Below are 25,756 nucleotides of genomic sequence, written 5' to 3' on the forward strand. Positions count from 1 at the left end.
TTTCGGCCTTTTTGTGGGACAAATTCTGATAATATAAAATAGGCCCTAGTCCCCAAAATTGAGACCTGCAACCAATATTAGAAATTAAGCACCGAGTTTGCCTAATGTGGAACTGACTCGACCCAAAATGGAACTGACTCTGCCCAGCCCCTCAGGCATGACTTACTGGGGATTTTCCTGATTGGCCACTCTAATTCTAGGTGGTCCCCCATGAAGGATAGTGCAGCCTGATCAAGAGGGGATCTTGTTATATGTGTGATCTGAAAGACAATTAACTTTTTTGATGGTAAGCTGGTTTGTGAGCTGTGAAACAAATGTAACATGCTTTATATATATTTTGGTAAAATCAAAAGGTCTTGGCTAATGCCATTCCTAACCAAGCAATAGCAAAGCCCACAATTTCTCACTTTTATTTTTATTTTTTATTTTTACAGTCACCAATATATAGTATCGTTGTAAACTGCAACAGATTTTAGAACACCTTGGATTAATACAATACTTTTATCCAATAAGAGTAAAAGAGAAGTCCTGGGAGTGGAGAGTTCATGTAAATATCTTGCAAAGGATTGTGGGGAATGTGGGTGTTGCTTACTCTCTGGTGATGCTGCTGACTTGCGTGATTTTAACAGTGGCACAGCCCATCTGAAAGGCTCTTTGTATCCATCCATCCTGGAAGGTTGGAAAGCTGAGTAGATTTTGCGATGGGGCACATTTGCTAATCTTTCACGCAAAGCAGGCACGCAAAGAGGCAGTTCTACAAGCCCCTTGTGCCACTCCTGGGTCACATTTCCCACATTATAAATGACGCAAAAGTGGAGCAAGGGCCCTGCAAATAAGCCCTAAAGTTGTAGTGTTGCGTGAAAGGGAGAGGGCAGAAATGCCCCATATTTAAAAAGATATGGGGAATTTCTGCTCCTTCCCTGTACTGGCGCACTGTATTCAGCCTTGTGCCAACACAGGCACCCTTGAACCATGGTGCAAGGAGGTCTGTGTTACAGATAGAGGACATCATCTACAAGAGGTCTGTGCCACCAAACCGTCACTTTTTTTTTTTTTTTTTTTTTTTAAATCTTTATTTGACACAGCAGTTATGTACAGTCACGGGCCTACAACCTCCGAGGCCGGCCGCTAGTGTGCAAAAAGGAAAATCAATACAGCGAGCAAATGAGCAACCTGCACGAGGGGGCGGCTAATCGGCCCACAACTAGACTCCATACAACAAGAAGGTTTTGAATTAACATTTTATGAGAAAAAAACAACAATACAAAACTAAAACCAGGCATGAAAACTATATAAGCAGGGACTTGCTCTCCCATGGGGGGGGGGGGGGGGGGGCAGCCGCCTCTCAGCGGCACTATAGGCAAAAGCTAGTATTAGGCGAGGCGGGAGGGGGGGCAGGGAAGTACACATGTACCGATTCCAGGAAGGAACAGGAATATCCGAGCTAAGGGGACAGGGCTACATCGGAGGCGATCACCAGGGGGGGCGTGCATATATCACCACGGTAAGAATTCCACGGACCCCACATCTTATTCCATTTTTTGGGTTTGCCTCTAGCAACATACACGGTTTTCTCCCGGAACATGCACCAGTCCATGTTTTCTCTCCACTTCGACACCGTAGGAGACCTACCCGAGCCCCACAGCTGCGCGATGTCTCTTTTGGCTATCATATTACCCAGAGTCACCCAGCTCTCATGGGCCGCGTCACAATCAGTCGGTTCCCACACATTCAACACACAGCGCCGCGCCTCCGGGAGTAGGGCCACACCAGTGACCTCCTCCATCACTGCATGCACCCTAATCCAGAACCGGACAACCACTGGACATTCCCACAAAATATGCAGAAAAGTACCAAGCAGGCCCCAGCCACGCCTACATAAACCATCACTCGAATATCCCAAGCGAAGCAAGCGGGGACCGGTAACATAGACCCTGTGTAGTATCTTTAACTGCACAAATCTGAGGTGAGCGGGTATGGCCACCTCTCTCGGCGAGGCTACAGCCGCAACCCAGTCCTCATCATCCAGCTCTAGGCCATCAGCGACCCATGCTTCTCGCAGGCGGGTGAGGAGGTCAGCGCGAGTATTAATCATTTTTTTATAGATCAGGGAAATGGTACTGTCTGGCAAGTAACCATCAAGTATACGGTCTTCCAAAGGGGGGGCCTCAGGGATATCAGCCGGGTTCGGAAAGGCAGAGAGCCGGGCGTGGCGGATCTGCGCGTAACGAAATAATTCCCTATCGCTCAGGCTATATTAGGCCCAAAGGACATCGAACGTTTTAAAAGCGCCCTTCGCCCACAGATCCCCAAAGCGGCTAATACCAATCGTGTCCCACTTCTCAAATCCCTTAGTGCGCCACAGCCCGCCCAACTCTTCCGAGTCAGGCGACCCTTCCAGCCCGTAGCAGCAGTGGCGCCGTGCCATGCGCGTACAGCATTGTTCGTGGGGCCCGTGAGTTTAGCGCGTCCCTTCTTGGAATAAAGCATTCGATTGAAATCCCCACCCGGCAGCAGTAGCTTATCCATCTCATACGCGGGGTTCAAAGCCGGGCCATACGTCCCATGGTTCACTGCCACCAGCTGGGACGCCCAGTAATACCGTCTGATATCAGGAAGAGCTATGCCACCATCGTACCATGGAAGAGTCAGCTTAGCAAGAGCGATGCGTGGTCTCCCATCCCACACCAGCTGTCGCTGCAGGCTTTCCACCTCCCGAAAATATCGTGCAGGCACCACGTCCAGCGTATTCTGTAGGGCGTACAAAAAACGTGGCAGAGACATCATTTTAAATAAGGCCGCCCTGCCCAGCGGCGATAACGGAAGCCTCCGCCACCGGACTACGTCCGCCCGAAGCCGCTGAAGCGGCGGCAGCAGGTTCAGAGAGTAACGATCCGCTGAGCTCAGGGAGACGTGAATGCCTAAATATTTTAATCCAGCCTGAGAGATTTGAATCGGACAGCCGCGAGGGAGAAGAGGGGGGTCGCCAACCAACACATATACACAGGACTTAGCCCAATTAATAACAAGCCCAGAATTGCGGCCGAAGGAGGTCAAAACATCGAACATCACCATCAATGATTTCCGCGGCGAGGTGAGGTAGAGCAAAATGTCATCAGCGTATAGTGACACACGGTCCTCAAACGTCGGAGTCCACCGGATACCCGCCATAGAGGGTTCCCACCTCAGCCATGCTGCCAGGGGTTCCAGCGCAAGAGCAAAAAGAAGCGGGGCAAGGGGCAACCCTGGCGGGTGCCCCTCCCGAGCACAAAGGGGGCAGACACCCTACCATTCACCACCACCTGCGCCAGCGGCTCCACATACAACAGTTTCACCCATTTAATGAATCCGGGTCCAAAACCAAACTTGGCCAGTGCTGCCCAAAGATACGACCATTCCAGCGTATCGAACGCCATCGTGGCGTCCAAAGACGCCAAAATGGTGGGCTCCTGGATACAGTCGACTTTTGCGAGAACTCCATGTAGGCGCCGCAGGTTCAGCGCGGTGTTGCGATGCGGAATAAAACCAGACTGATCCGGATGAACCAGGTCGCCAATTACAGTAATCAATCGATTTGCCAGGACCTTCGCAAGAATTTTTGGTTCGGCATTCAGGAGTGAGATAGGCCTTTAAGATGCACAACCGTCTCGCGGCTTCCCCTCTTTGTGGAGAACCACAATCGTTGCAAGCTGTTGGTCCAGCGAAAGGGAGCCCACCTTAAGCGATTAAACATCTCACGGAGATGAGGCGCCAGCGTCTCAGGACGAAGCTTGTATAACTCGATCGGCAGACCATTCGGGCCCAAAGCCTTTCCGGAGCGGAGTGCGCGAATCGCCAGTGCTATCTCATCATTCGTCAATGCCGCGTCCATCAAATCCCTGAGGCATGGCAACGTAATATCTCGTAACAATTGACGAGAGTCATCCTCCGGCCTATCCGAAACCGACGTATAGACGTCACGCAGATGATCTGCAAAACAAGTCACTATCTCTCCGGGATCCGTGACACTCACACCGTCAGCACGCACAATCACCGGAACCACTCGATTCACTCTTTCGCTCTTTTCCAGCCACGCAATCAGTTTTCCAGCCTTGTCACCCACATCATACAAGCGCCCCTGCTGTTCCCGACTAGCGAGCTTCGCAGCATTCGTAACCAGCGCCCTATAGTCCGACTGCTTAAGGCTAAGGGCGTGAAGTTTCTCCCTCGTGACTCCCCGCCCAAGATCCCCTTCCATACTAGTTATGTCAGACTCTAGGTGCACTACCTCTTCGTTTTTACGCTTTTTAGCAAGGGAAATCAGGGATAGCGCCTGCCCACGGATCACCACCTTAAAGGCCTCCCACAATGTCAAAGCTGACGCGACGGAACCCTGGTTTTCCGCGAAAAACCGGTCCAGGGACTTCACCAATTGGGCACGAACTGTGGGGGTCACGGAGATACCAGGGGTTAATCGGCGCCACCCTCCCCCCAGCCCCCAAGGCAATATCCAAGTGGAGCAGCACCGGGGAATGATCCGAGATGCCACGAGCCAGATGTTTAACTTCCCCAATCATTGGGGCTTGGGCGGCCGGCATCAGTACATAATCCAATCTAGACAGGGAGCCGTGGGCCCCAGAGTGAAACGTAAACTGAGCCAGCCCCGGGTGCATCATTCTCCAACAGTCAACCAGTCCCATAGTGTCAATAAAACCACCTAACCAAGAAAGCGCCCCAGGGAGGTCTCTGGGCGGGTGTCGATCCTCTCTACCAGACACAACAGAGTTAAAATCCCCACCAACCAGCAACAGGCCCTCAGGGAGCCCAAGCAATAGACCTCCCAGATCCGCGAAGGTGGTAGTCTGCAACCCAGGGGGGACGTAAACTGAAACCAAACATAAAGTTCTACCCTCCCACCGGCCAACCAGCACTACGTAACGCCCCCGGTCATCGTGCTTCACCTCATCAATTTCCAGCGGGAGAGAGGCTCGGACCATAATGCCTACCCCTCTGGACCCAGTAGTAAAGCCGGAATGGGCCACCAAACGGTAGCCCCGTCTATTCAATGCCTGACAGGAGTTGCCCACCAAATGCGTCTCTTGCAAGAAGACGATATCAGGAGAGAGACGCTTCAGATATTGTAGCACCACCCCTCGCTTCACACGATCCCCCAACCCATTGACATTCCATGTTAAGATATGCAACCCCCTACCCCCCATCCCAACGACAGCGATCGTCCCACCCACTACGAGAGCAAAAAACAAAACATCGATCACCTGGTGTAAAACTAACCTGAAACAACAACAACTCCCCCACCACCACCCCCCCAACTCCCATGACACCCCCCCCACCCTGCACCCCTGCACTAGAACATCTAGCCACCCCAACTCGCAGTGTGCCTGTCGCCCCGACATAAACCTAGTCTACGAAAAGAAAGAAAACTCCCCCGGAGGAGGAAGAGTCTCACCAGATACCCCGCAGCCCCCCAACACAAAAGGAAGGGCAATGCAGTCCCATGTACTAGGTCACCCCTGACCAAAGTCTGAGTTCAACACACGATTAGCCAGGAACAATAGTTCAGTAGTTCACGGGTGCTCCGCCGAGCCACCCCCGTCGTCCTCGGTCCGTTCATCTCCCCCGCGCCGACGATGCAATGTATCAAGCCATTCCTCCACCGCATCAGGCCGGTCGAAAAAGTGGGTTTGGTCCTCCAGTTCAACACGAAGCTTAGCCGGGAAAAGCATGGCGTACTTCAGGCCCATGTCTCTCAAACGCCGTTTCACAGTCAGAAACCCCATGCGCTGTTTTTGGACTGTCTGAGTAAAGTCAGGATAAAAGCTAACGTCCACGTTCTCATACTTCAGCGGGCCATTTACACGGGAGGTCTGTAGGATGGCGTCGCGGTCCCTAAAGTTAAAGATCCTGGCGATGATGGGACGCGGTGGGGCCCCCGGCTTCGGTCGACCCCCCGGGACTCTGTGGGCCCGCTCCACCATGAAGTATTTACTGAGGCCCTTCGGCACGAGGTGGTTCAGGATCAATTCCTCCACAAAAAGATCCACTGACCCATCCTCCGACCTCTCCAGCACACCTACAATGCGCACGTTGTCTCGTCGTGCCCGACCTTCAAAATCCTCCAACCGCTTGGCTGAGAGGTCGGTGAGGGCCCTCAGACTGTGAAGCTCCGTCTGCATGTCAGTAACATCTTTCGTGAGGCCCGAGGTCGTGAGAGCAAGTGAATTGACCCTGTCGCTGGTTTTCGAAAGGTCCGCTCTGAGTAGGTTAACATCAATTGACACGGTGTCCAGCTTGTGGGCCAGAGAGTCAAACCGCTGGCCAACCGATTCCTTCATGGCGTCGATGGCACCCATGACATCGTTAAGTGTCAGCTCCGCCGAGGATGACGGTCCCTCTCGAGCCACCTCTGCGGGCCCACTCGGACCAGGAGACCCCTTCTGATGGGCATACCGATCCATGTTATTCGTCTGCACATAGCCACCTCTCCGGGTAGCCTTGGGCCTTAGCTTGTCCCCGTCTAGTCGGGCCGCCATTACACGGACGGCAGGGGAAACCAACCACCGGACGCCCGTGTGTTGCAGTGGTTCCCTGGGGGGGCACACCGCAATCAGTGGTAGACAGCTCCCACTACCGATCTCACCCGCCGGCCTCCGGGCTGCTCAGATGTGGAGCCTTCACAGGCACCCGCTCTCCACGTCACTGAGGAGAGTCAAAAGCGAAAGTGAAACCCGGGGTGCACGGGTCAGCCCGACGCTCCGGATCCGTTGTTGTTCAATTGGGACACGGGGAAGATGCCAACCCGAGCCCGGGGCAGCGTCGCGGAGCAGGCCTCTTTCCCAAAAACCAAAGAAGTAAAGTTCCCAGAGTCCGATTTGAGTTTTGAGAACAGGGGTGTCCTCAGCGAAGGTTCACCCGTAGTATTCCTTCAAAAGATCAGGATGAAATCCAGGATAATCGTGGGAGGCTGCGTGAGTCTCGGGAGCCCTGTGCCTACGCGTCCATCATGGTTGCGCGCTAGGCTCCTCCCCCCAATTTCTCACTTTTAGGACCTATGGGCTTTGCCAGGTATTTTTAAATATGCTGTAAAGCATCCTCGATGCTGTGTAGCATGGCTAACGGCATTAAACTTGAAAAAAGATGGGTACATCCTTTTGTAAGGGCGTACACCATGAGCGTGTGTCTATGAAAGAACGCAAGCGATGTATTTTTTTTATTGATTCACCAGTGGGGAAGATGAGTAGCACGTAGGGTTGGGATGGGGGAATCAACACAGAGGGTGGTTGGAAGCAAAGGGCAGGGCTGGAGAAGAGAGGGCTTGGTGGGAGAAGAAACCCAGGGGTTGGGAAGGAAGCAACTCAGGGGGCCCAAGCAACACAGATGTCAAGGGTGTGGAGAAGTAACGGACAAGCTAAAGAAACATGGAGTGCAAGGCAGCAAATGGGGAGAGAGAGAAATGTAAAGCGGGCGGGAGCGATGCACAAGGGCGAGAAAGCAACGAGTGGGAGAAGCATACGATGGCAAGTGCTTCCAAGAGGGGAGCAGGAGAAGCACAAGGTGTGTGGAGAGTGTTCAAGAGAAGTACACAAGAAAGACAGCTGGAAAACACAAGCACTCTTGTGAAATGCTTAAGTGCAAAGGGAAAAGTAGGTCACTAGAATCGAGCACTGGAAGGGTTCAAGTAAAGGGACAATACTCCGGGGGCAGACACAAGATGGACAAGGCAAGCACTTGAATTAGAAACAAGTAAATAAGAGTGACAGGAGAGACAACCAATGGTAAGCAATTGTCAGGCACCTGTATGTTCTTGGTAAACCCACAATAAGTCTTGCAACAGACAGTGTATGTGCTGTCTAGCAGACTCGATCTAAAAACCATATTGTGATTCCTGCCCAGTGAAGTGCGGAAATGCAGGCAGCTAATTAGGATGTGCCACGTGGCACACCAGAGTATTTATTCTGTATACAGAGTGTGTGCATAGCACTGTTGCTAATTGCATGCCATCTACGAACTAAAGAAGAGACATCCTAAGAAACTGGTTTCAAAGACTTGGCTTTAAGATAAGTGGGCAACAAAAGGAAGCCTTTATAGCAAAATTGTGAGCTCGGCCATCCCTGCCTAAGAGAAAGTAGGAACCGCACCTGGGTAGCACTCTTAAACAATACCTGTATTGAATGCAACATAAGAAGTTCATTGTCCACAAATGCAATGATTCGGCCCCAAAGGGCAGAATTATAAATCTGCAATGGCATCAAAAGAGAAACAAACCCGTGATGGACTTTGCATTCAGGTGCCTGCCATGTGCATAATAATGTTTCATACAACACACAGCCCAGCTGTAACTGACACTGCAGAACACATTCCAAGAGGCACAGAACACGCACAGAAGAGGAAGGAACCCCAGTCTAAAAATGCAGCTCTTTGTTTGTCGCGACTCTTAAATCATGAGGTAATATTTTCCGTGACGGGAGCTTTAGAATCAGTAAGGAACATTAGGAGTTAATCAAGAAGGACATGTGCAAATGCCTGCACGGCGGTAGCGGTGAGTGGAATCATGAGGTAGTATTTTCCGTAACGGGAGCTTTAGAATCAGTAAGGAACATAAGGAGTTAATCAAGTAGGACATGTGCAAATGCCGGCACGGCGGTAGCGGTGAGTGATTTGCTAGCAACTAAGATAACACAAGCATTGGCCGCGCGGCTGTGAAAATGACATGGCCATGCGGCCCGCGAAAGTGAAAGTGATCGCGGACGTGATCAAGCATGGCGAGACACATGGCGGTTGCGTGCGTGCACGCTCACGTGCACGCAAGCTTTAGGCCATAGGCAGCTCTTGAAAAACCCGCATACAAAATGTCTCGGCCAGACCAGCGCATGCGCTGGATCAAGCGAGACCTTAAAAGAGGGCTTCAAACCAATGGCGGAGTTGCAACTGGGACCAGGAGACTCAGAGGAGCTGGGGACACAAGGCACCACCTAAGATAAGTGTCCAGGAACCCCACGGAGATTGTGTGCAGAGTGGAACACAGCTGCGTGCTAAATAGAAGTCAACAGGTAAGTCAAGGTTGCAGTTTTTAAGAAGGAGGACCCTTCCCAGTAGACCCTGAGGAAACCCTGTGGAAAACAGAAGGTTGGAGAGTCACCCCACCTGTGGATACCCCAGGAACCAGGATACCTACACCAGAGAAGTCGGGTGCATAGGTGGGAAATGACATCAGAATCTGCCGTAAACCACAATGGAGGACTTCGAAGAAGATGCCACTGGAGAAGACTGTGCAAGAGTCCAGTGGAATTCAAGGGTTGATTTTTGAAGAGGAGAACCTGAAATCAGACGGGACATTGTCTATGCTGCTCAGAGGTGGCCAGGAGGCATGGAAGAGCAATGCCCACTGATGTCGGATGATACAGGAGTGAAGACGGTGTTCTTGTGTCACGACTTGTAGTGTTCTTACCAGTTCTGGCGTGACGGAAAGATTCTCGACTTTGGTTCTTGAGGGTTCTGGTCTGTCCTAAGGGCGACCCCTTTTGGTAGCCACGGTGCTACTGACAAGGAAAAAGGCCAAAGCAGACCGTGCCTTCCAAAAGGAGTCCCAAGGGGTAAAAACCATGTAGGGAAAAACCTTTGATAGAAGTGGGGACTCCAGGAATGAAAAGGAAGGTAAGAAGCTACCAGTAAGGTGGATTTAGAAGGCAATGATTCTAAACCAGAATAGAAGACTATAGTCAGGAACAAGGTACACCAGCAGGAATCACAGGAATCACAGATACACCAGGCATGAGTACACAATACCAACAGGAGCAAGGACACACTAGCAGGAGCAAAGAGTGTTGCAACACAAGGAAATGAAGGATTCAGCCCTTTAAATACCCATGAATAGGAAGTGACCAGTTAGGAACAGGAAGTGACCAAACAAGAATAGGAAGTGACTAAACAGGAAGTAAGTAATCACCATCTTGGATAAGGAAAAGGATAGTGGATGGAATAGGAAGGTCACCATCTTGAATTGGTAGAGTAGATACCTCCCAAGGCCTTCTGGGAAGAAGACTATGGAATCATGGGAAGGCAAGATGGCCTCAAGAAGAAATGAAGAAAGAAATATATATTCAGTGAAAAGAAGGTACGTATATAGTGCCCCAACATGTGAAAATAGGAAGCCACAGATCCAAAACCACACCTGCTGCATTCCTGTCATGCAAATTGTCAGATAATGAGCAGCTGCGTAGGTATGTGGTGGGCCCAACACAGAAAGAGAGCAGGTGCTGCGGGTCGCAACTGTGATGCTAAAACAGCAACAGTGGGCCGCCACGCAGCGCCACAAGGTGTTCGAAGAAAAGAGGGAGGTGCCGCAACTGTATCGCCGCCCGCGAGGAAGAAGCGGGCAGCACCCCAGCCAAAGAAAAGAAAGTAAAGAAGGAGTAACACCGGGACCAGCAAGGTCCAAGGGACTCACCACAAGCAGGGAAGTCAGAGCAGGCCACAGTAAACAGGGGAGCCCACTGGAGCAGAAGAAGACCCTCAGGAGGACCCACAGGCCGAAGTCACAGAAGTTGCCAGAGGACCTCGAACAGCTTATAAAGAAGAAAGGCCCACGATGCAGAGGATGTGGTGAGGATGTTGTACTTCGCAGGTAGCCTGAAGATCTCTGGAGTGCAAAGCCAACAAGGTTTGGCAATGGCAAGTTGATGCTGTGCACAAGGGTTCAGTCCCATCGGTTCCGATGAAGGATGCTGGCCTCAAAATTGCAGAGAGGACAGGTCAGACCTAGAGGGAGTTGCAGAATCACCACCTGTGGTGCTGAGCCTTTTGAAGTCCATGGGACTACAGGAGAGGCAGATGGGTCAGCTTTGTTGTGGTGCCTGCAGATGCAGAGGAGTGACTCCTTCACTCCAAGGGAAATTACTTGGGGTGTCCTTGATGCCCACAGGTCTGGTGAAGATAGTGGAAGAAGCACAGAGAACAGAGAAGGATACTCCCATGTCCTTTGTCCAGTTTGCGCCAGAGTAGGAGCCAAGGGCTCCCTGAACTGGCTCAAACTAGAGTAGTCAAGGAGGACACCAAATGTGCCCTTCAAAGCAATCTGATGGCACTGGCAAGCACCCCCACCTCAGCCCAATACACTTTGTTCTGTCTTGGAGGTTGCCACACCTCCCTATGACAGGAAGCCTATTGTCCTACCATCCCCTGCTTGAGCTTGGCTCAGCAGCAGGAGGGCAGAATCGTGTCTGTGGTCTGCAGCAGCACAAGCTTGCTGTTAGACCCTGAGAGGCTGTTACCGGGATTACAGGCGGGTACACCAACTCCCAAAGGCTGTAATGGCAGGCCTTTAGTCCCAGTTTAAGTGGATTCCCATAGATAGCACAATACAGGCCGCAGCCCATGGGAGACCACGAGTGTTACTATGCCCTGGGTACCTTAGTACCATATAGTTGAGACTTACAAGGGTACACCAGTAGCCAATTATACAAAAATACTTACCATTCTCAATTTAGGGAGAAAGCACAGTGACTGGGGTCCTGATTAGCAGGATCCCAGTCAGGCTAAGTCAAACACAGACTGACACCAAGCAAAAAGTGAGGGTTACCTTGAAAGCAGATCTTACTTTCCTACACCATTGTTATACATTAAGATGATCGTTGTGAACACAGGGGAAGCAGGACAATGGGGGTTGGTAATAAAGTCAAACCTGGAGGAAGCAAAGGAAAATTAGGAGTTAGGATACTTAGTTAGATGCTAATAGATGCAGGTTATGGTGTTTATTGCTGTAAAGGTTGCCAGTTCAATGCCAAGGTAGGAGTTACTTTTGCAAGATAAGGATGTTAATGGGGTGGGAGATTTAAGGGTTGGGGTAGGTCTAGTTTTGTGAGGCTAAAACCTGGGATGATTTTATGTGATATGCATTTTTCTTCAATAAAACACAAAAAGCGAGTGTGTGGTGTGTGGTTTTTGCCCAATGGGCTTTTTGGGCCATACGACCACAGGGGACGTGCCCAAGGGGAGTTTGGGACAAAGGTGCAGCCCAGGCTATATTTGGGCTACATTTGGGCTAGGCACTGTTGGGCGTCTTGCCCATTATATAATCAGCCATTTTATATGACCAGTCACCATTCTGGCTGGTGACGCAGTGACAATCAACGTTAAATTAGGAGCTATTTCTTCCCTCCTGCTTTCCCTCCCCACAAAAAATCAGGTTCTTTCTTTGTCATTAAAGAGGAGGGATTAGTTAATGGAGTACTCCTAGGCGGTTTGTGTTCAACACAGGTGCTCAAAAGGGGGAATGTTGTATTCTGTTGTTTCTTTTAACAGGTGCAGGGAGGAGCAGTTTTCAGTTGTCATGGTTTTACATTAAAATGATGGTTGTAAACATAGGAGAAGAAGGTTACTGGGGGGTAGTAATAAAGTTAAACAGGGAGGGAGCAAATGAAAAGTCAAGAGTTAGGATACTTAGATAGTTAGATGCTAATAGATGCAGGTGAAAGTGTGTATCGATGTAAAGACTGACAGTTCAATTCCAGGTTAGTAGTTACAGTTGCAAGATGAGGATGTTAAGCGGGGGGTAGATTTAGGGGTTGGTGTTAGGGGAATTAGGTGAAGTACTGTATAGCATGGTCTAATTTTGTGAGACTAAGGCCTAAGGTGATTTTATGTGATGTGTACCTGTCTTCAATAAAGCAGACTTTTTCACACAAAACCGAATATGTAGTCTGTGTTGTACCTTTTGGCCTAATCATCTTTCTTGCACTGAGTGTGGTGCACATTAGGAGAGAGCCCGAATCAGGTTGTGCCCTGCTGCCCTGTGCTCCTCTGGAATGACACTAGGGGCCTAATTCTGAATTTGGCGGTACGAAGACTGCCAAAATAATGGTGACGCAGCTGTGGTGGACCGGCCACTGCTGCACCAGCGGTCTGACTGGTGGATTACAACTAGGGTGGTCGGACCGACATGGTACCACCACAATTGCCTGGGATCAGACATCCTTGGCAGTGGCGCGGTGGTCTGAGCACTGCAATTGGCACAACCACCAAGCATATTACGACTTTCCTCAAAGCCACCGGTCTCATGGAGGTTCTTACTCCATGAAACTGCTGGTGGTGAGGAAAGAAACGGGCCCTACAGGGCCCCCTCTTTGAATTGTGCACAAGGGTGCATGGAGGGAGGCACATGTTTTGCCCATGTGCATGCAACCCATTCCTGCACAGCATGGACTGCACAGTCCATGCCATGCAGGAATGTGCACTAGTAGTAGTGCGGCGGTGCAGTTTAAGGACCACATATGAGCCTTTACACTGTACTGCCACAAGACCGCCATGCTGCCTGCCAGACCACAATAATACTTGTTATAATGGCGGGTGGGCAGCAGCCCTATTTGATGGTGTGGGAGTGGGCGGTGGCATGGTGGCTCACTCCTACACCACCAAAATCGTAATCTGGGCTTTAGTCATGTCCTCATCTCTCAAGAGCAGTGGCCTTGTTATCGTGATGTTCATTCACGTATTCATAACAAGGCCCTTGCATGGTGACAAGTGTATGAAGGTCTGTTTAAAAATTGCATACTTGTGGGCCCACATTGACAGGATGGGTTGCACCAGTATCACGAAACTTGATGCCACTCATGCGCCGTGATGCTTGGTACAGAATCTAAATCAAGTTGCACAGTTCCTGCAGTACCAGGTAATTTTCACCCAAATTATTGACCAGCGGCAAGCTTGGAGGCGGAGCAGCCATATCCTCCTAGTGCAGCAGCATGATTCAGAACATTTGAAAGCTGCCATTACCCCCATAAAAAGATACTTTTTAGGAATCTTCATATCATAACAGGTAATATGTACTTTGTATACAGTAGCGAGCTACACCTCATAATAAAGCTTAAGTACCGAGTCTTACTATGTTGCTGATATTGAATAGTGCCTTATTATATTAAAATATATATTCACCAATACCTATACTTACAGATTAATCTACAAGTATTTCTTGAACTGCTTTTTGAACAGAATGTATGAACTGCTAAAGCTTTTGCCATGAATAAGGCACTGTTCACGTGCCTCTGTTGCATATACAATTTGGAACAGGCATATGGGTATTCACTTATTGCAATCAGAAATACATTTACAGATTTATATATGTGCTACATGCCCTATGCCAAAGGTAATGTCGTCAGATACTGCTGTTTTTTCTGTATATAACACCACTGAATCCTGGACTTTGTAGTTTAAAAAAATACAGTTTAAGGGGCCTCATTAATCCCAGCGGGGAATGTACTTCAGCTAAAAAGCTAGTGCTGCTGAAGGAACCATCTGAGATGTCTAGACATGAATGGAGCTGATTTGTAGCTATGTATTTAAAGTAAACAATGCAAGGTGTCATTTTAAAGCTTGTCAAGGAGGAAAACAAATATTGCTTTTTTCTTGGCATGCTTGTATTTCTCTGTCGCCAGTTGCCAAGCTTTCTTTAAAAAAATACAATGTGCATGCATTGATTAATTCACCCACCTACTTAATAACGCACATGTTGCCCCAGGGAAAGTATCACACTTTTAGCCAGTGATAACTATTTAGACAAGATGTTGCAGGCTGTGCTTTTTGAAAAAGTGCATACAATGTTAAAAGCAAAAGTACATGTCCCAGAATGCAAATCACTATGGCTAAAAGTAAGGCTGGCTGAAATATCAGACAAGACATGAGGCCCAGCTGTGCTCCGCTACATGTTCTTTAAGCATCATGCCACTGTCAGTTGGGTCTTTGTGCACATACACGATGAAACAATCATAGTTACAAATATTGAAAAATTCAGATGATAGTACATGTTGGGTGCGTTTGCTTTGCTACATCACTAGAGCTGATACTGTCACTGATTTCATTCCATTACCCGAGTGGATGATTAATTTAAAGCTTTTCAATAGTTTATGCTTTCATTTTTAATTAACCAGTAGAAGTTCCTTGGGTTGAAAAGTGGTGTCATGGTGTCTAGTTCATAAGTGGCTGTCCAAAAAATGCCCCTCAGCCTTAACTAGAATAGCTAACAGGTGACCATCCACTAAGTGTGAGACATTTCAGCAGTCCTAAGAGTGTTGTATGTAACATATGCACGGCTTTCCAAAATAAGGGGACAGGCTTACTGGAGAGTTTGCCCTTCTTTTATGTGCCAACCATGAACCTTAGACCCTAAGAATCTACCAACCAATGTTCAAATCACAAACATTGGTAGATATTTGATCAGAGTACAAGGCCGGAGGCTCTGGGAACTGTTGGACTTGGCCCTCTCTGGAAGGTCATCCCCAGACGTTTTGCCTTCATGCTCTTGTTCTTGGCTTTTAAGACTGTGCACTTTCCCACTGCTAACCAGTTCTAAAGTGCTTGTGCTTTCGCCTTTAAACATGGTGAAATTGGCTTACACCCAATTGGCACATTAAATTTACTTGGAACTCCCCAGTAAAGTGGTACTACATGTACCCAGAACCTGTAAATTAAATTCTACTAGTGTGCTGGCGGCACTGATTGTGACACCCACTTAATTGACCCTTTAAAGTGATCCCATGCCTTCCATTGCAGTCTGTTTGTGTGTGGGTTTAAACTGCCATTTTGTCCTTGCAAGATAAACCTCTTGCCACACCCAACCCTCCATTTTAAATACACCTACATCACACCTACGGTAGGCCCACACAATCTGAAGGGCAGGATGCAGTGTATTTAAAAGGTTGGACATACACTTTTAGGTTTTACATGTCCTGTTGGTTAAAATGCCCGATAGTCATTATTCACTACTGTGAGACCTACCTCTTCCACACTCTAACATTGGCTTGAGTGGTAACTTTAAATTGGGAGCAGATAGGAATGCCCAGTTTAGTGTCTAAAGAATTGTAATTTAAAACCCTCTTTAATCGTAAAGTTGGATTTTAAATCACAGTCCTAAAAATGCCACGTTTAAAAAGTTGGCTTTTTCTTATCCTAACTATTTGGTGCTTGCAGTCCATATTTTGGTCATTTGTCTAAGTGTAGCTGGCAATTGACCTTTGTGTATTGCTCTGAGACAGTGAAACACAGGGGGAATAGGTGTTGGTAGAATGGGCATTTCTGAGTTGATAGGGGGGCAGAGCTGCCACCTACCACACTTGCACATCACAAAGCCTCTGCTTCATCACAATCACAAAGGGTTCAACACTAGTCTTTTGTGTCCACAGAGAAACTGAAGCAGGGACAGGAAGCAGAAAATTCCAAGCACCTCTGGGGGTGGAAGCTTATAGAAACCTACCTTACTTCAAAGCTGATAACAGGAATAAATATTGGACCCTGACCCAACTTTTCAGTACCCGTGGACACTACAGACAGAAGAAGGACATTCTGCTGCACTACTGCTTGAGGCCTGCTCTGCTTGCAAAGATGGAAGACTGGACCTGCACCCTTTATCCCAGGCGGAAGTGACTCAAATGAGAAGCTGACTGACCTCCTGTTCTGAGCTACACATGCATAATAAGTTCCATAGGCCTCCCTGTATCTGCCCAGCTGACCTGCTGCCTGGACCTGCAACTTGACCACCCTGAGCCCAGCTGACCTCTGCTGGACTGGGTTCCTGATCCTGAAGAGGTGCCCCTCATATCCTGGACCCTTGGTGTGGCACCAGTGGAACTCCTTCTCAAAGAAAAGAAGAAATCCTGAAGTTTTTGGCTATTTGTGTCTGTGAAGGGGCCTGCTTGTGCCACGATCTTGCAGCTTGCACCAACAGTCAAAGCAAAGCTCGGGTGAACCAGCCTCTTCACGTTACGGTGAAGGCCGGTAACGCAAGATCTGCACTTGGAGTTACAACATTGACAGCCCACGGTGACCGCCAACACGAACCTCCAGCAATGACTATTTGCAACACTGAACAGGATCTTCGGGCTACAGCGATGACTGTTCACGATGCCATACCTACCATTCTCGTTACAGCAACTATCATCTGTGATGCTATCCTTGCCCCTCGCTGCTCCCTCCACTGTGATCTGGATCTTCATTCTAGACTTTTGAAGGTAACTCTTTCAGCTGGACTAACCTGGTCAATGTATCCTGCCCATGCCTCATCATGGTCGAACTTCTGACTTTCTCTTGGTCTCGCACGACCAGAAGGCCACGAGTGACGCTTTGTGCCTTTTGGCGCCATTTTGACATAAAACTGTAAAATTGCATATGTATAGATTTACTGAGTGGTCTCAAATAATTTATTAAATTGGTGTGGAATTTTTCTTACATTATGTTTTCACCTTTTTACTGTTTGAAGTACGGCATAAATAGTTTAAACGTTGCTTCCAAATTAAGCCTGAGTGTTTTTGTGCTATGCTACCAGAGGGTGGAGCACAGGTTAATTTGGATTTTCGCAAGTAACCTTTAACAGCCTATGAGTTTTTAGCAAATTGCAGTGATGTTAAATCTTTCCATATGATCCCGAGATTTGTGGGTGCCTTGTGTTATTACATGTGGTTAGGTATTTAGCAGCTTTACCGGTTATCTCATGGTTTTCAAGAAGCAGATTTGATAACTGTTAATTCTCATTTAGCCTCTGAAATCTTTTCCAGACCACCCAACCTAGTTTGCTCCTGCTGCTTAGCCTAGTCTCCCCGAGCTCACCCCCTCCCAGGCCTAGTCTACTGCTGGGCTTGGGTTGGTACTAATCTGTTCTTGCTGCTCCTCCTTTGCCCCCTTAGCCTGGCCTTCTGTTAGAGTTGCTTCTCCTGTGTTGCCTGCTCTACCTTACTGTATTGGAATGGACAGCAGCATCCACCATCATCAACTATCATCCACTATTTCACTATGTCCCTATGATGACTGACTGGCCAACACCAAACTGTGATTTTGTGAGTTCTCTTCTCTAGACGAGGTTGTGGTGATAGGGTAAAGGATTGAGAAGAAAGCGCTATTCATTGATTTCTTTCAGTTTGAGTCCGTCCACCTCTGAATCCCATAAATGTCCTGAACAGTGGTTTGACTGTGACCTTGCACTAAGTCATTTTTATACAAGACCTGCTTTAAAGAACCCAATTGAAAAAATATGCACAGTTAAATGACTCAAGCCAAGCACTTAACATAGAACACAAGCAATGCCTTGTGTGTATTCATACTATTGTATGCCACATGAAGGTGAGATTGCATTGTGCCACTTTTTAAACATGGCACAATGTCATGTGCTTGCTTATTGTGTGATCTAGCACTTGTTTATTTTTAACTGGGCTTTTTAGCACGTTGTTGCTTAGGGTGTAATTTCTTTAACAACGCTCGCTGCAGTCCATGCCCCATCCTGCACAGGTCCTTTTTAGTTGGGTACACTGCATAAAATCTCACACTCACACCCTCCTAATGTTATTGACTAAGCTACGCCCCTGCACATAGGATATAGAACAAGATCCTAGTATTGATCAGGACCCCCACCAAAGCTGCTCCAATTTAGGAAGGAGTTGATGACTCATCTCTTTAAAGAACACTACATTATCAGTCCAACTACATTTCCCATAGCTCATTTACTTTAAGCTTACCTTTGACCCTGTGAAGTGCTCCACTGACTTTTGACTAGGTTTGTGCTATAGGAATACCATAAAAACACATGTATTTTAGTAAAAAGCACTGGCTTGCAGTTGAACTAAGCTACCTGACATTATGTTAACAATTCTAATTTGGCCTGGAAAAACAGTAGAGAATATCTCAGACTTTTTGCCATTCAATTTTATATATCAAAAAATTAGTTTACAGAGGGTGTTATGTGACTACTTCGGCTTCTGAAACTCCCTTTGTCCCTGCATCTGCCTTCCCCTTTACTGGTCCCTGAATACACCCCTGTGCCCATGTTTGCTCCAGGTTTTCTTATTTAGGATCCCCCTGACTCGTTTACCTATCACACTATGAGGCTTCCACCCCACTACTTTGTCACTGGGGTTGTTGGTGTAATGATATAGTAGCAGTTATTGTTACTATTACTAATGTTAGTTTTAGCACTAGCTATAGCCTGAGGCCCGTTATCATTTCTCACCTCTGTTTTGGATTAGGTAATGATTGTATGCTCCACAATGTGCCACCTACCAATTTGCTGTTCTCTAAATGAGCATGGGGAAAGACTTCACATGGATGTTTCCCTCTGCAATGGCCAAAGTTTTTTCCCATTGACTATAACCGCTACCTGTGATAATCTTACATCTTTCTCTGTTGGCTCCTGCTCATTGAACTTGGGGTCCTGCAATGAAGGATTAGATGTCACTTGATGTGGTCTACCACAAAGAGCCTGACCTGTTCTCCAGCTGCCTAATGAGCCCTCTACATAAATGCTGCAGCCACAGACATGACTGTGACCTCTCCAAGGGGTGATGGGGGACCTAATATGAGAAAGGTTACAAGGAGCTTCTAATTGACACACATACTGACGTTCATGTTCCTACACTCTTGATGGGCCCCACAAGCAATAAAGGGTGTTCAGTAATATCAATTCCACAAGCAAGGAAAATAGAAGGCAGGACTGGGCATGTTGTTGGTAAAATGAAAACTTTCTCTTGGAATGAGAGAAATCAATGCAGCTTGCAGAAGTTCAATTCTACATTGATTTGGATCATTCAGAGAGTAGTCTGTTAGCTTCTTCATAATCAAATCCATGAAAAACTCTTACATCCAATTAGTATCTAGAGCTTAGCTGCTAGCATCATCCCTTCTTCCCTGCATAAAAAGTCTTTCTAACTTCTGTACACCCACCATGTTTACCAGAGGTATAGATGGAGAAAGTGGGGTTGCTTAACATGTTATTCCCACTTGTATACATAGGGACATCTGTGAACACTTCAAAGGGAGAGCTAGCAGCTTGACAACACAAGTTTAGGAATACAATGGTAGAATCATGGGCTATAAAGATCAGTTTAGGAGTAACAACTATTATCCCTGGCGGCTGCATTCCAGTCTATAGATTTTGCACACTATGCAAATCTAGACAAATGCCAACCATATGAAAATTATCCTTGGTACAGTTTCAATAACAACTGTCCTGCCTGATCATAACAGATCCCTTCTAGCCAGGGTCACAAGCAAACTCAGATTTTTTTTTAAGGTCTCACCATGAAGAACAACCTGATTGCTGTGGCCCAAATATCATGGGGACTATTTGTCAGTACATCTGTCGCAATCAAAGCGTGGTCTATAACAAAGTAATGTACGAGATGCTTAAATTACTCTCTGCCACGGAAGGTCACTTTCGGCATCACCATGCATGTACATGTATGTGTGTGCACGCACAAACATGCTTCAGGTGTTCTGCAAGGTGATAATATCAGTCTCCACTCAATTTTCCAGGTTATGTGGGTAACTGTGTAAGTGACCACTGGATATCAACTTCTTTGCCTTTTCTTTGTGTGCTGTTGATGGTGCATTTCTGTATACAATAATGAATTTATGGGTACTTTTGTTACACTTGTTTGATGCATTATGTTACTAGTGAGTCATTAAACATTTCTCATTGACCCATTTTTATCCAACAAACAGCTGGAGATGTATAACTGTTAAGGGCAGGAGTAAATGAGTTTACAGAGTAGGCTTGGGAAGTGAAGGGAACACATGCGAAATCGGTGTGTGCAGAAAAAGGTTATTCTTCCATGTTCATATTTGGTCAGTTGATGCTGGCAACTCATCTTCCCTCACTCAAAGGCTATGGAATTTATAAAATACAGGCAGGCAAAACTATTGTTACGTATCTTTTTTAGTCTTGATGTGATGTACACATTCTTGTCTTCCAGGATTTTTGAAAAATGGATCCAAAATAACAACGCCACGCCTGATGATTACCCAGGAATGGGGTGCCCAAAGGAGCAAACACCTCATGGCTTCATGGTTCCCTTTATTCCACCTGTGAGAAACTGTGATCTACTGAAACCATCATCAAATTTTGGATACACCTATATGCCATATTCTGGACGTGGTGTCGATGTGGATTAGGCTGCAGGGGTATTAGTGGGTGTGACTTAAGTGTGTGTGTCACACCTCTGCATTTCCTTTCTGTTCTGTGCATAGCGGTGTATCTAAGCCTGTAATCATGTGATCATATAAAGCCTTAGTACAACATCCCAGGATCCTGGTGTCCAAAGACCTTCCAGAGTCTAACAGATACCCACTGTTACATGTTTAGTCAGATCTTCTTGGCTCTTACTAAATAGTTGGTGAATTTTGATTACACTGTCGAGGACTTTAAAATGTGTTTTTTACAGATTTCCTTAAGATGATTCCACATTGCAGTGAGCATTTCGGGTGGGCATTCAAGCTGGAAAACATGGTACTACTGCTGGTACAACTCTGTCCCTGGCCCCAGTCACACAATCCTCGAATGTTAACATATCTACCAACCTATTTTGGGGAAGGGAGACAGCCCAACTGGAAACAAAAAACAGCTCCACATTGCAAAGTGTGAGTGCAGCAAGCAAACTTCCCCTTCTGTAGTGGGTTTGAGGAAAAAGGGCTTTCCCCTATAGAGCACTTTAGAAAAATCTGCCCCAACAATACATACAACAGCCCTTTTTTCAAACTCATGGCTAAGCTGTTTTGGGTAAGCCCGGGCAGAGACCTCTGCTCCGCCCGCGGAGAGTGCGGTGATTTGCCTCCTCCGATTTGAACGCGGAGAAGGCAAATCTCCACACACTCCGCAGAGGAGCGGAGTTGGCCAGCCCCCACCTCCACCCCACCATATTAACAAGTAATTCTACATGACTTAAAAGTAAATTAAAACCACTTACCTGTACGGAGGCGGGTGGCGTTTCGGAGTTCCACGGAGTTTGTTCGCAACTCCGTGGACCTCCGCGTAGCCCCGCTACGCCTACTATGCCCAGGGTTAGTTTTGGCTTGGATTGCCTCTTTCAGCTCTAAAATTATATCACCTGACTGCAATTTACAGATCAATGCCAGAATCCTCAAATGGTCAGTTCAGCCATAAAGAAGGATAAGACTACACCTAACACTAGTAATTTCCCCCTTGTTCAAAGATGCAAGCCCATTGCTTAAGCCTTGGAGCCGAATATTCATATGCTATGTGACTACCCAATATATCAGCTACAGCTTTCCACTTTCAAAAATGTTTGAAATGTATGAGCTGCAATTACTAGACTCTTTTGTATGTAGCCTTAATTACATAGCAATGTGCATAAACACTGTAAAAGTCAGATACATGTGTTACTTTACTTTTTAAGTGTAATCAGCTTTATTAAAATAATCAATCATAAAAGTGGATTACAATAACAATAAATGCATAGATTTAAACAAGATTATTATACTATGTCAAAAACAAAACAAAGCTGTTTTTGTAATTTGTATGGGAAATGAAGGAAAGGGGGTAAGGAAAAAGTCACTACTGAAGACTGAGTAATAGCAATAAATATGCAATAAAAATACAAACATTTGAGTTGAATGGTTGATAAGATGAAGTAGAACTAAGAGTATGCAGAGATTGTAACAATTTACGGTGGTATGAAATTTTGTTTGTTTTTTAACAATATTAGTTAGGAAATTATTTAGTGGCAACCAATACAAATCTTCATTAACATTTGGTAGATAGAAAGGGTATCATTACGATGCCGGTCGGACGAGCATCCGACTGGCATTGTTTCAGAAACGGACTTCCCAAAAAGGATTTGGAGGTTCCGCTTCCCTAATAAGAATGCAACTGCCTTCACTGCAGCTGGAAAGTGTATCTTTCCTAATGTGCCTTGTGCTGCGGACAGCAGCACATGCCACAATAGGAAATATACACTTTTGAAACATCCATGCACGGTGTGGCAGGTACCATGCGGTGCCTGCCACACAATGCATGGGTTTCGAGGAGACCCAGAGGTGCCCGCCAAGGCCCCTAGCAGAGACCCAGGGGGACGGGGGCCCTGCTAGGGGACCCCAAAGTCCCTTTCTGTCTGCCTTTCTATGGCGGTCGACCCCTATAGGACGGCAGAGGGAAAGGGACATTGTAATCCCTACGGCAGTGCCTGAGTTGGCACCGCCCCTATTGTAGGTATTACTGTCTGTCTGACGGTGCGAGCGTCGGTTGGTCCCTCCGCCTGCTAACTCCAACCGCACGTATCATAATGTGGCGATTGGACTGCCAAAGAAGATGTCAGGCAGACCACCACCGATGAGCTGTCGGACAACCTTCCGCCCGACATCGTAATAGGCCCCCACCATAGTAAAAGTTGTATCTAATCTATGATAATGAGAAACATTAAACCACCAAGCTTTATATGAAATATTAGAGGAACATTTCTAATTAATTGTAACTTGCTGAAAGTCTAAGTGTTATTTGGAACCTGTCATTTGGTAATTGGTTTACCTCCTTATCAGTTCTTATCCCCGGAGTCACTACAAACTACGTTTAAAGGTTACTGGAAATGTATGCAAGACCACTGACTCACTGTCAGTGAAACTGCTCTCCCACCCTCACAGCTCCACCATTAAGTGAGGCCTCTCCAAGCTCTGCACTCCCGTAGTGTTGGTGTTCGAGGCCCTCCTCCACCGGCAGGTTATACCTGCGCCTCATCCCTGGTGGTTCAGTGGACCTCTGACTCCTATCTCTCGCTCCGCTTCTGCCCCTTTCTGCTGCGTTTTTCACCCTTTCAGCTTTTCTCACCCTTTCACTCACTTTAGCACTCACTTTGTACTCTTTATATCTTTTTTCCTATTCTTTATCATCCCTTTTATCCTTTTTCCTCTTCTTCTATTGCCTGCTTTTCCCACAATTTTTCCTGATGCTGCTGCCCCCGCAGACCCTCCCCCCCAGCGCGACCAGCTCGAGCCAGTTGCCCTCCCCACTCCCGCCTCCCAGCTGTCTAGCCCTCCCCGACCCATACTTAATGGCGGCCGCTGCGGGGACAGGTGAGCAAGACCACTGACTCACTGTCAGTGGAACTGCTCTCCCACCCTAGAAGCTCCACCTTTAAGTGAGGCCTCTCCGAGCCCTGCACTCCCGTAGTGTTGGTGTTCGAGGCCCTCCTCCACCCAGAGGTTATACCTGCGCCCTCATCCCTGGTGGTCCAGTGGACCTCTTACTCCTCTCTCTCGCTCCGCTTCTGCCCCTTTCTGCTGCGTTTTTCACCCTTTCAGCTTTTCTCACCCTTTCACTCTCTTTATCACTTTTCTTCTGCTTTCTTCTCCGTTTCACCCTCTGACTCCTCTCTCTCGCTCCGCTTCTGCCCCTTTCTGCTCCGTTTTTCACTCTTCAGCTTTTCTCACCCTTTCACTCTCTTTAGCACTCACTTTGTACTCTTTATAACTTTTTTCCTTTTCTTTTTCACCTCTTTTATTCTTTTTTCCTCTTCTTCTATTGCCTGCTTCCCCCCCCCCCGTTCCCAGCGAAAGTCATCGAGAAAGCCATCAACAGCCAACTTGCCACCTTCATCGAAGAACACAACATCCTCGATTCCTCCCAATCCGGCTTCCAAAAAAACCACCGCACAGAAACCGCCCTCCTCACTGCAACAGACGACATCCACTCCCTACTGGACAGAGGAGAAACAGTAGCCCACATCCTCCTCGACCTCACAGCGGCCTTAGACACAGTCTCTCACCGCACCCTGACATGCAGACTCCACTATGCCGGGATCCCGGACATGGCACTTGACAGAATCCACTCCTTCCTCTCCGGCAGAACGCAGCGGATCAGACTCCCTCCTTTCCTCTTGGACCCTACTCCAACCACCTGCGGAGTCCCCCAGGGGTCTTCAATGTCTACATGGCTCCGCTCGCCCCCATCGTCAGAACCCACGGACTCAACATTGTGTCATACGCAGACAACACCCAACTCATCCTCTCCCTATTCAATGAACTCAGCACAGCCAAACACAACTTTTGAGAAGGCATGGAAGCTGTCGCCAAATGGATGAAAAGCAGCTGCCTACAACTCAACACCAACAAAACAGAAGTACTCATCATGGGCCCAAAACCCGATGCCTGGAACGACACCGGGTGGCCACCCCGCCCTCGGAAGCCCACCCACCCCCACGGACCACGCACGCAACCTTGGAATCATCCTAGACTCTGAACTCAAAATTGACTGCCAGATCAACTCAGATCAAATCAGCTTCCACACCCTCTGCCTCCTATGTAAGACCTTGAAATGGATCTCCCTTGAGCACAGAAAGACCGTCACTCACGACCTCGTCACCAGCAGAATTGAGTACGACAACGCACTCTTTGCCGGAAAAACAAACACCTCACCTGCAAGCTACAAAACATTCAGAACGCCATCACAAGACTGGTCCTCAACATGCCAAGACACTGCCATATCTCCCAGCACTAGCGCATACTCAGAGGATGGGAGCACACTGCGTCACTTCCCAGCACAGTTTGCCCCTTTGCATCCTGGTAAATGCAGTTCAATTTAAATGCTTACTTGAAATTCTGCAGAGTGTTTCACCAAAGTTGCTGCAGGATAGTGCTGTTAATCTCTAGACACATGTGTTTCTGGATTGTATCCTTCATCAGTAGAGATAAAATGAAATTCATCTGGGGTTTTCTGAGAAAGCTGCCACAATCCACTCAGGTCTCTGTACCTCTCCAGGGCGCACAGGTGCATCTCCAAGAGCTCGTCAGCACAGTTGCTCAAGGGAGCCTTTTTAAACAGAAGGGGGATGGGAGCACACTGCTTCACCTCCCAGCACAGTTTGCCCCTTTGCATCTTGGTAAATGCAGTTCAATTTAAATACTTACTTTACATTTTGCCGAGTGTTTCACCAAAGTTGGTTAAGGTTAGTGCTGTTAATCTCTAGACACATGTGTTTCTGGATTGTATCCTTCATCA

At 47.5% G+C, this 25,756-nt stretch overlaps 1 protein-coding gene across 1 annotated transcript in view; it reads left to right on the forward strand.

Annotated features, from left to right (window-relative positions):
• The window catches only part of LOC146784130 (tyrosinase-like), a 252,856-nt gene extending 230,488 nt beyond the window's left edge, over positions 1–22,368 (forward strand). The window contains exon 4 of the mRNA XM_085633727.1: positions 20,724–22,368. Coding sequence (XP_085489853.1) covers positions 20,724–20,922 — 199 coding nt within the window. The 3' untranslated portion in view covers positions 20,923–22,368. The remainder of the gene's footprint in view (positions 1–20,723) is intronic.
• The last annotated feature ends 3,388 nt before the right edge of the window (positions 22,369–25,756 follow it).

This window comes from Triturus cristatus, chromosome 11, assembly GCF_964204655.1.
Source record: "Triturus cristatus chromosome 11, aTriCri1.1, whole genome shotgun sequence".
NCBI lineage: Eukaryota > Metazoa > Chordata > Amphibia > Caudata > Salamandridae > Triturus > Triturus cristatus.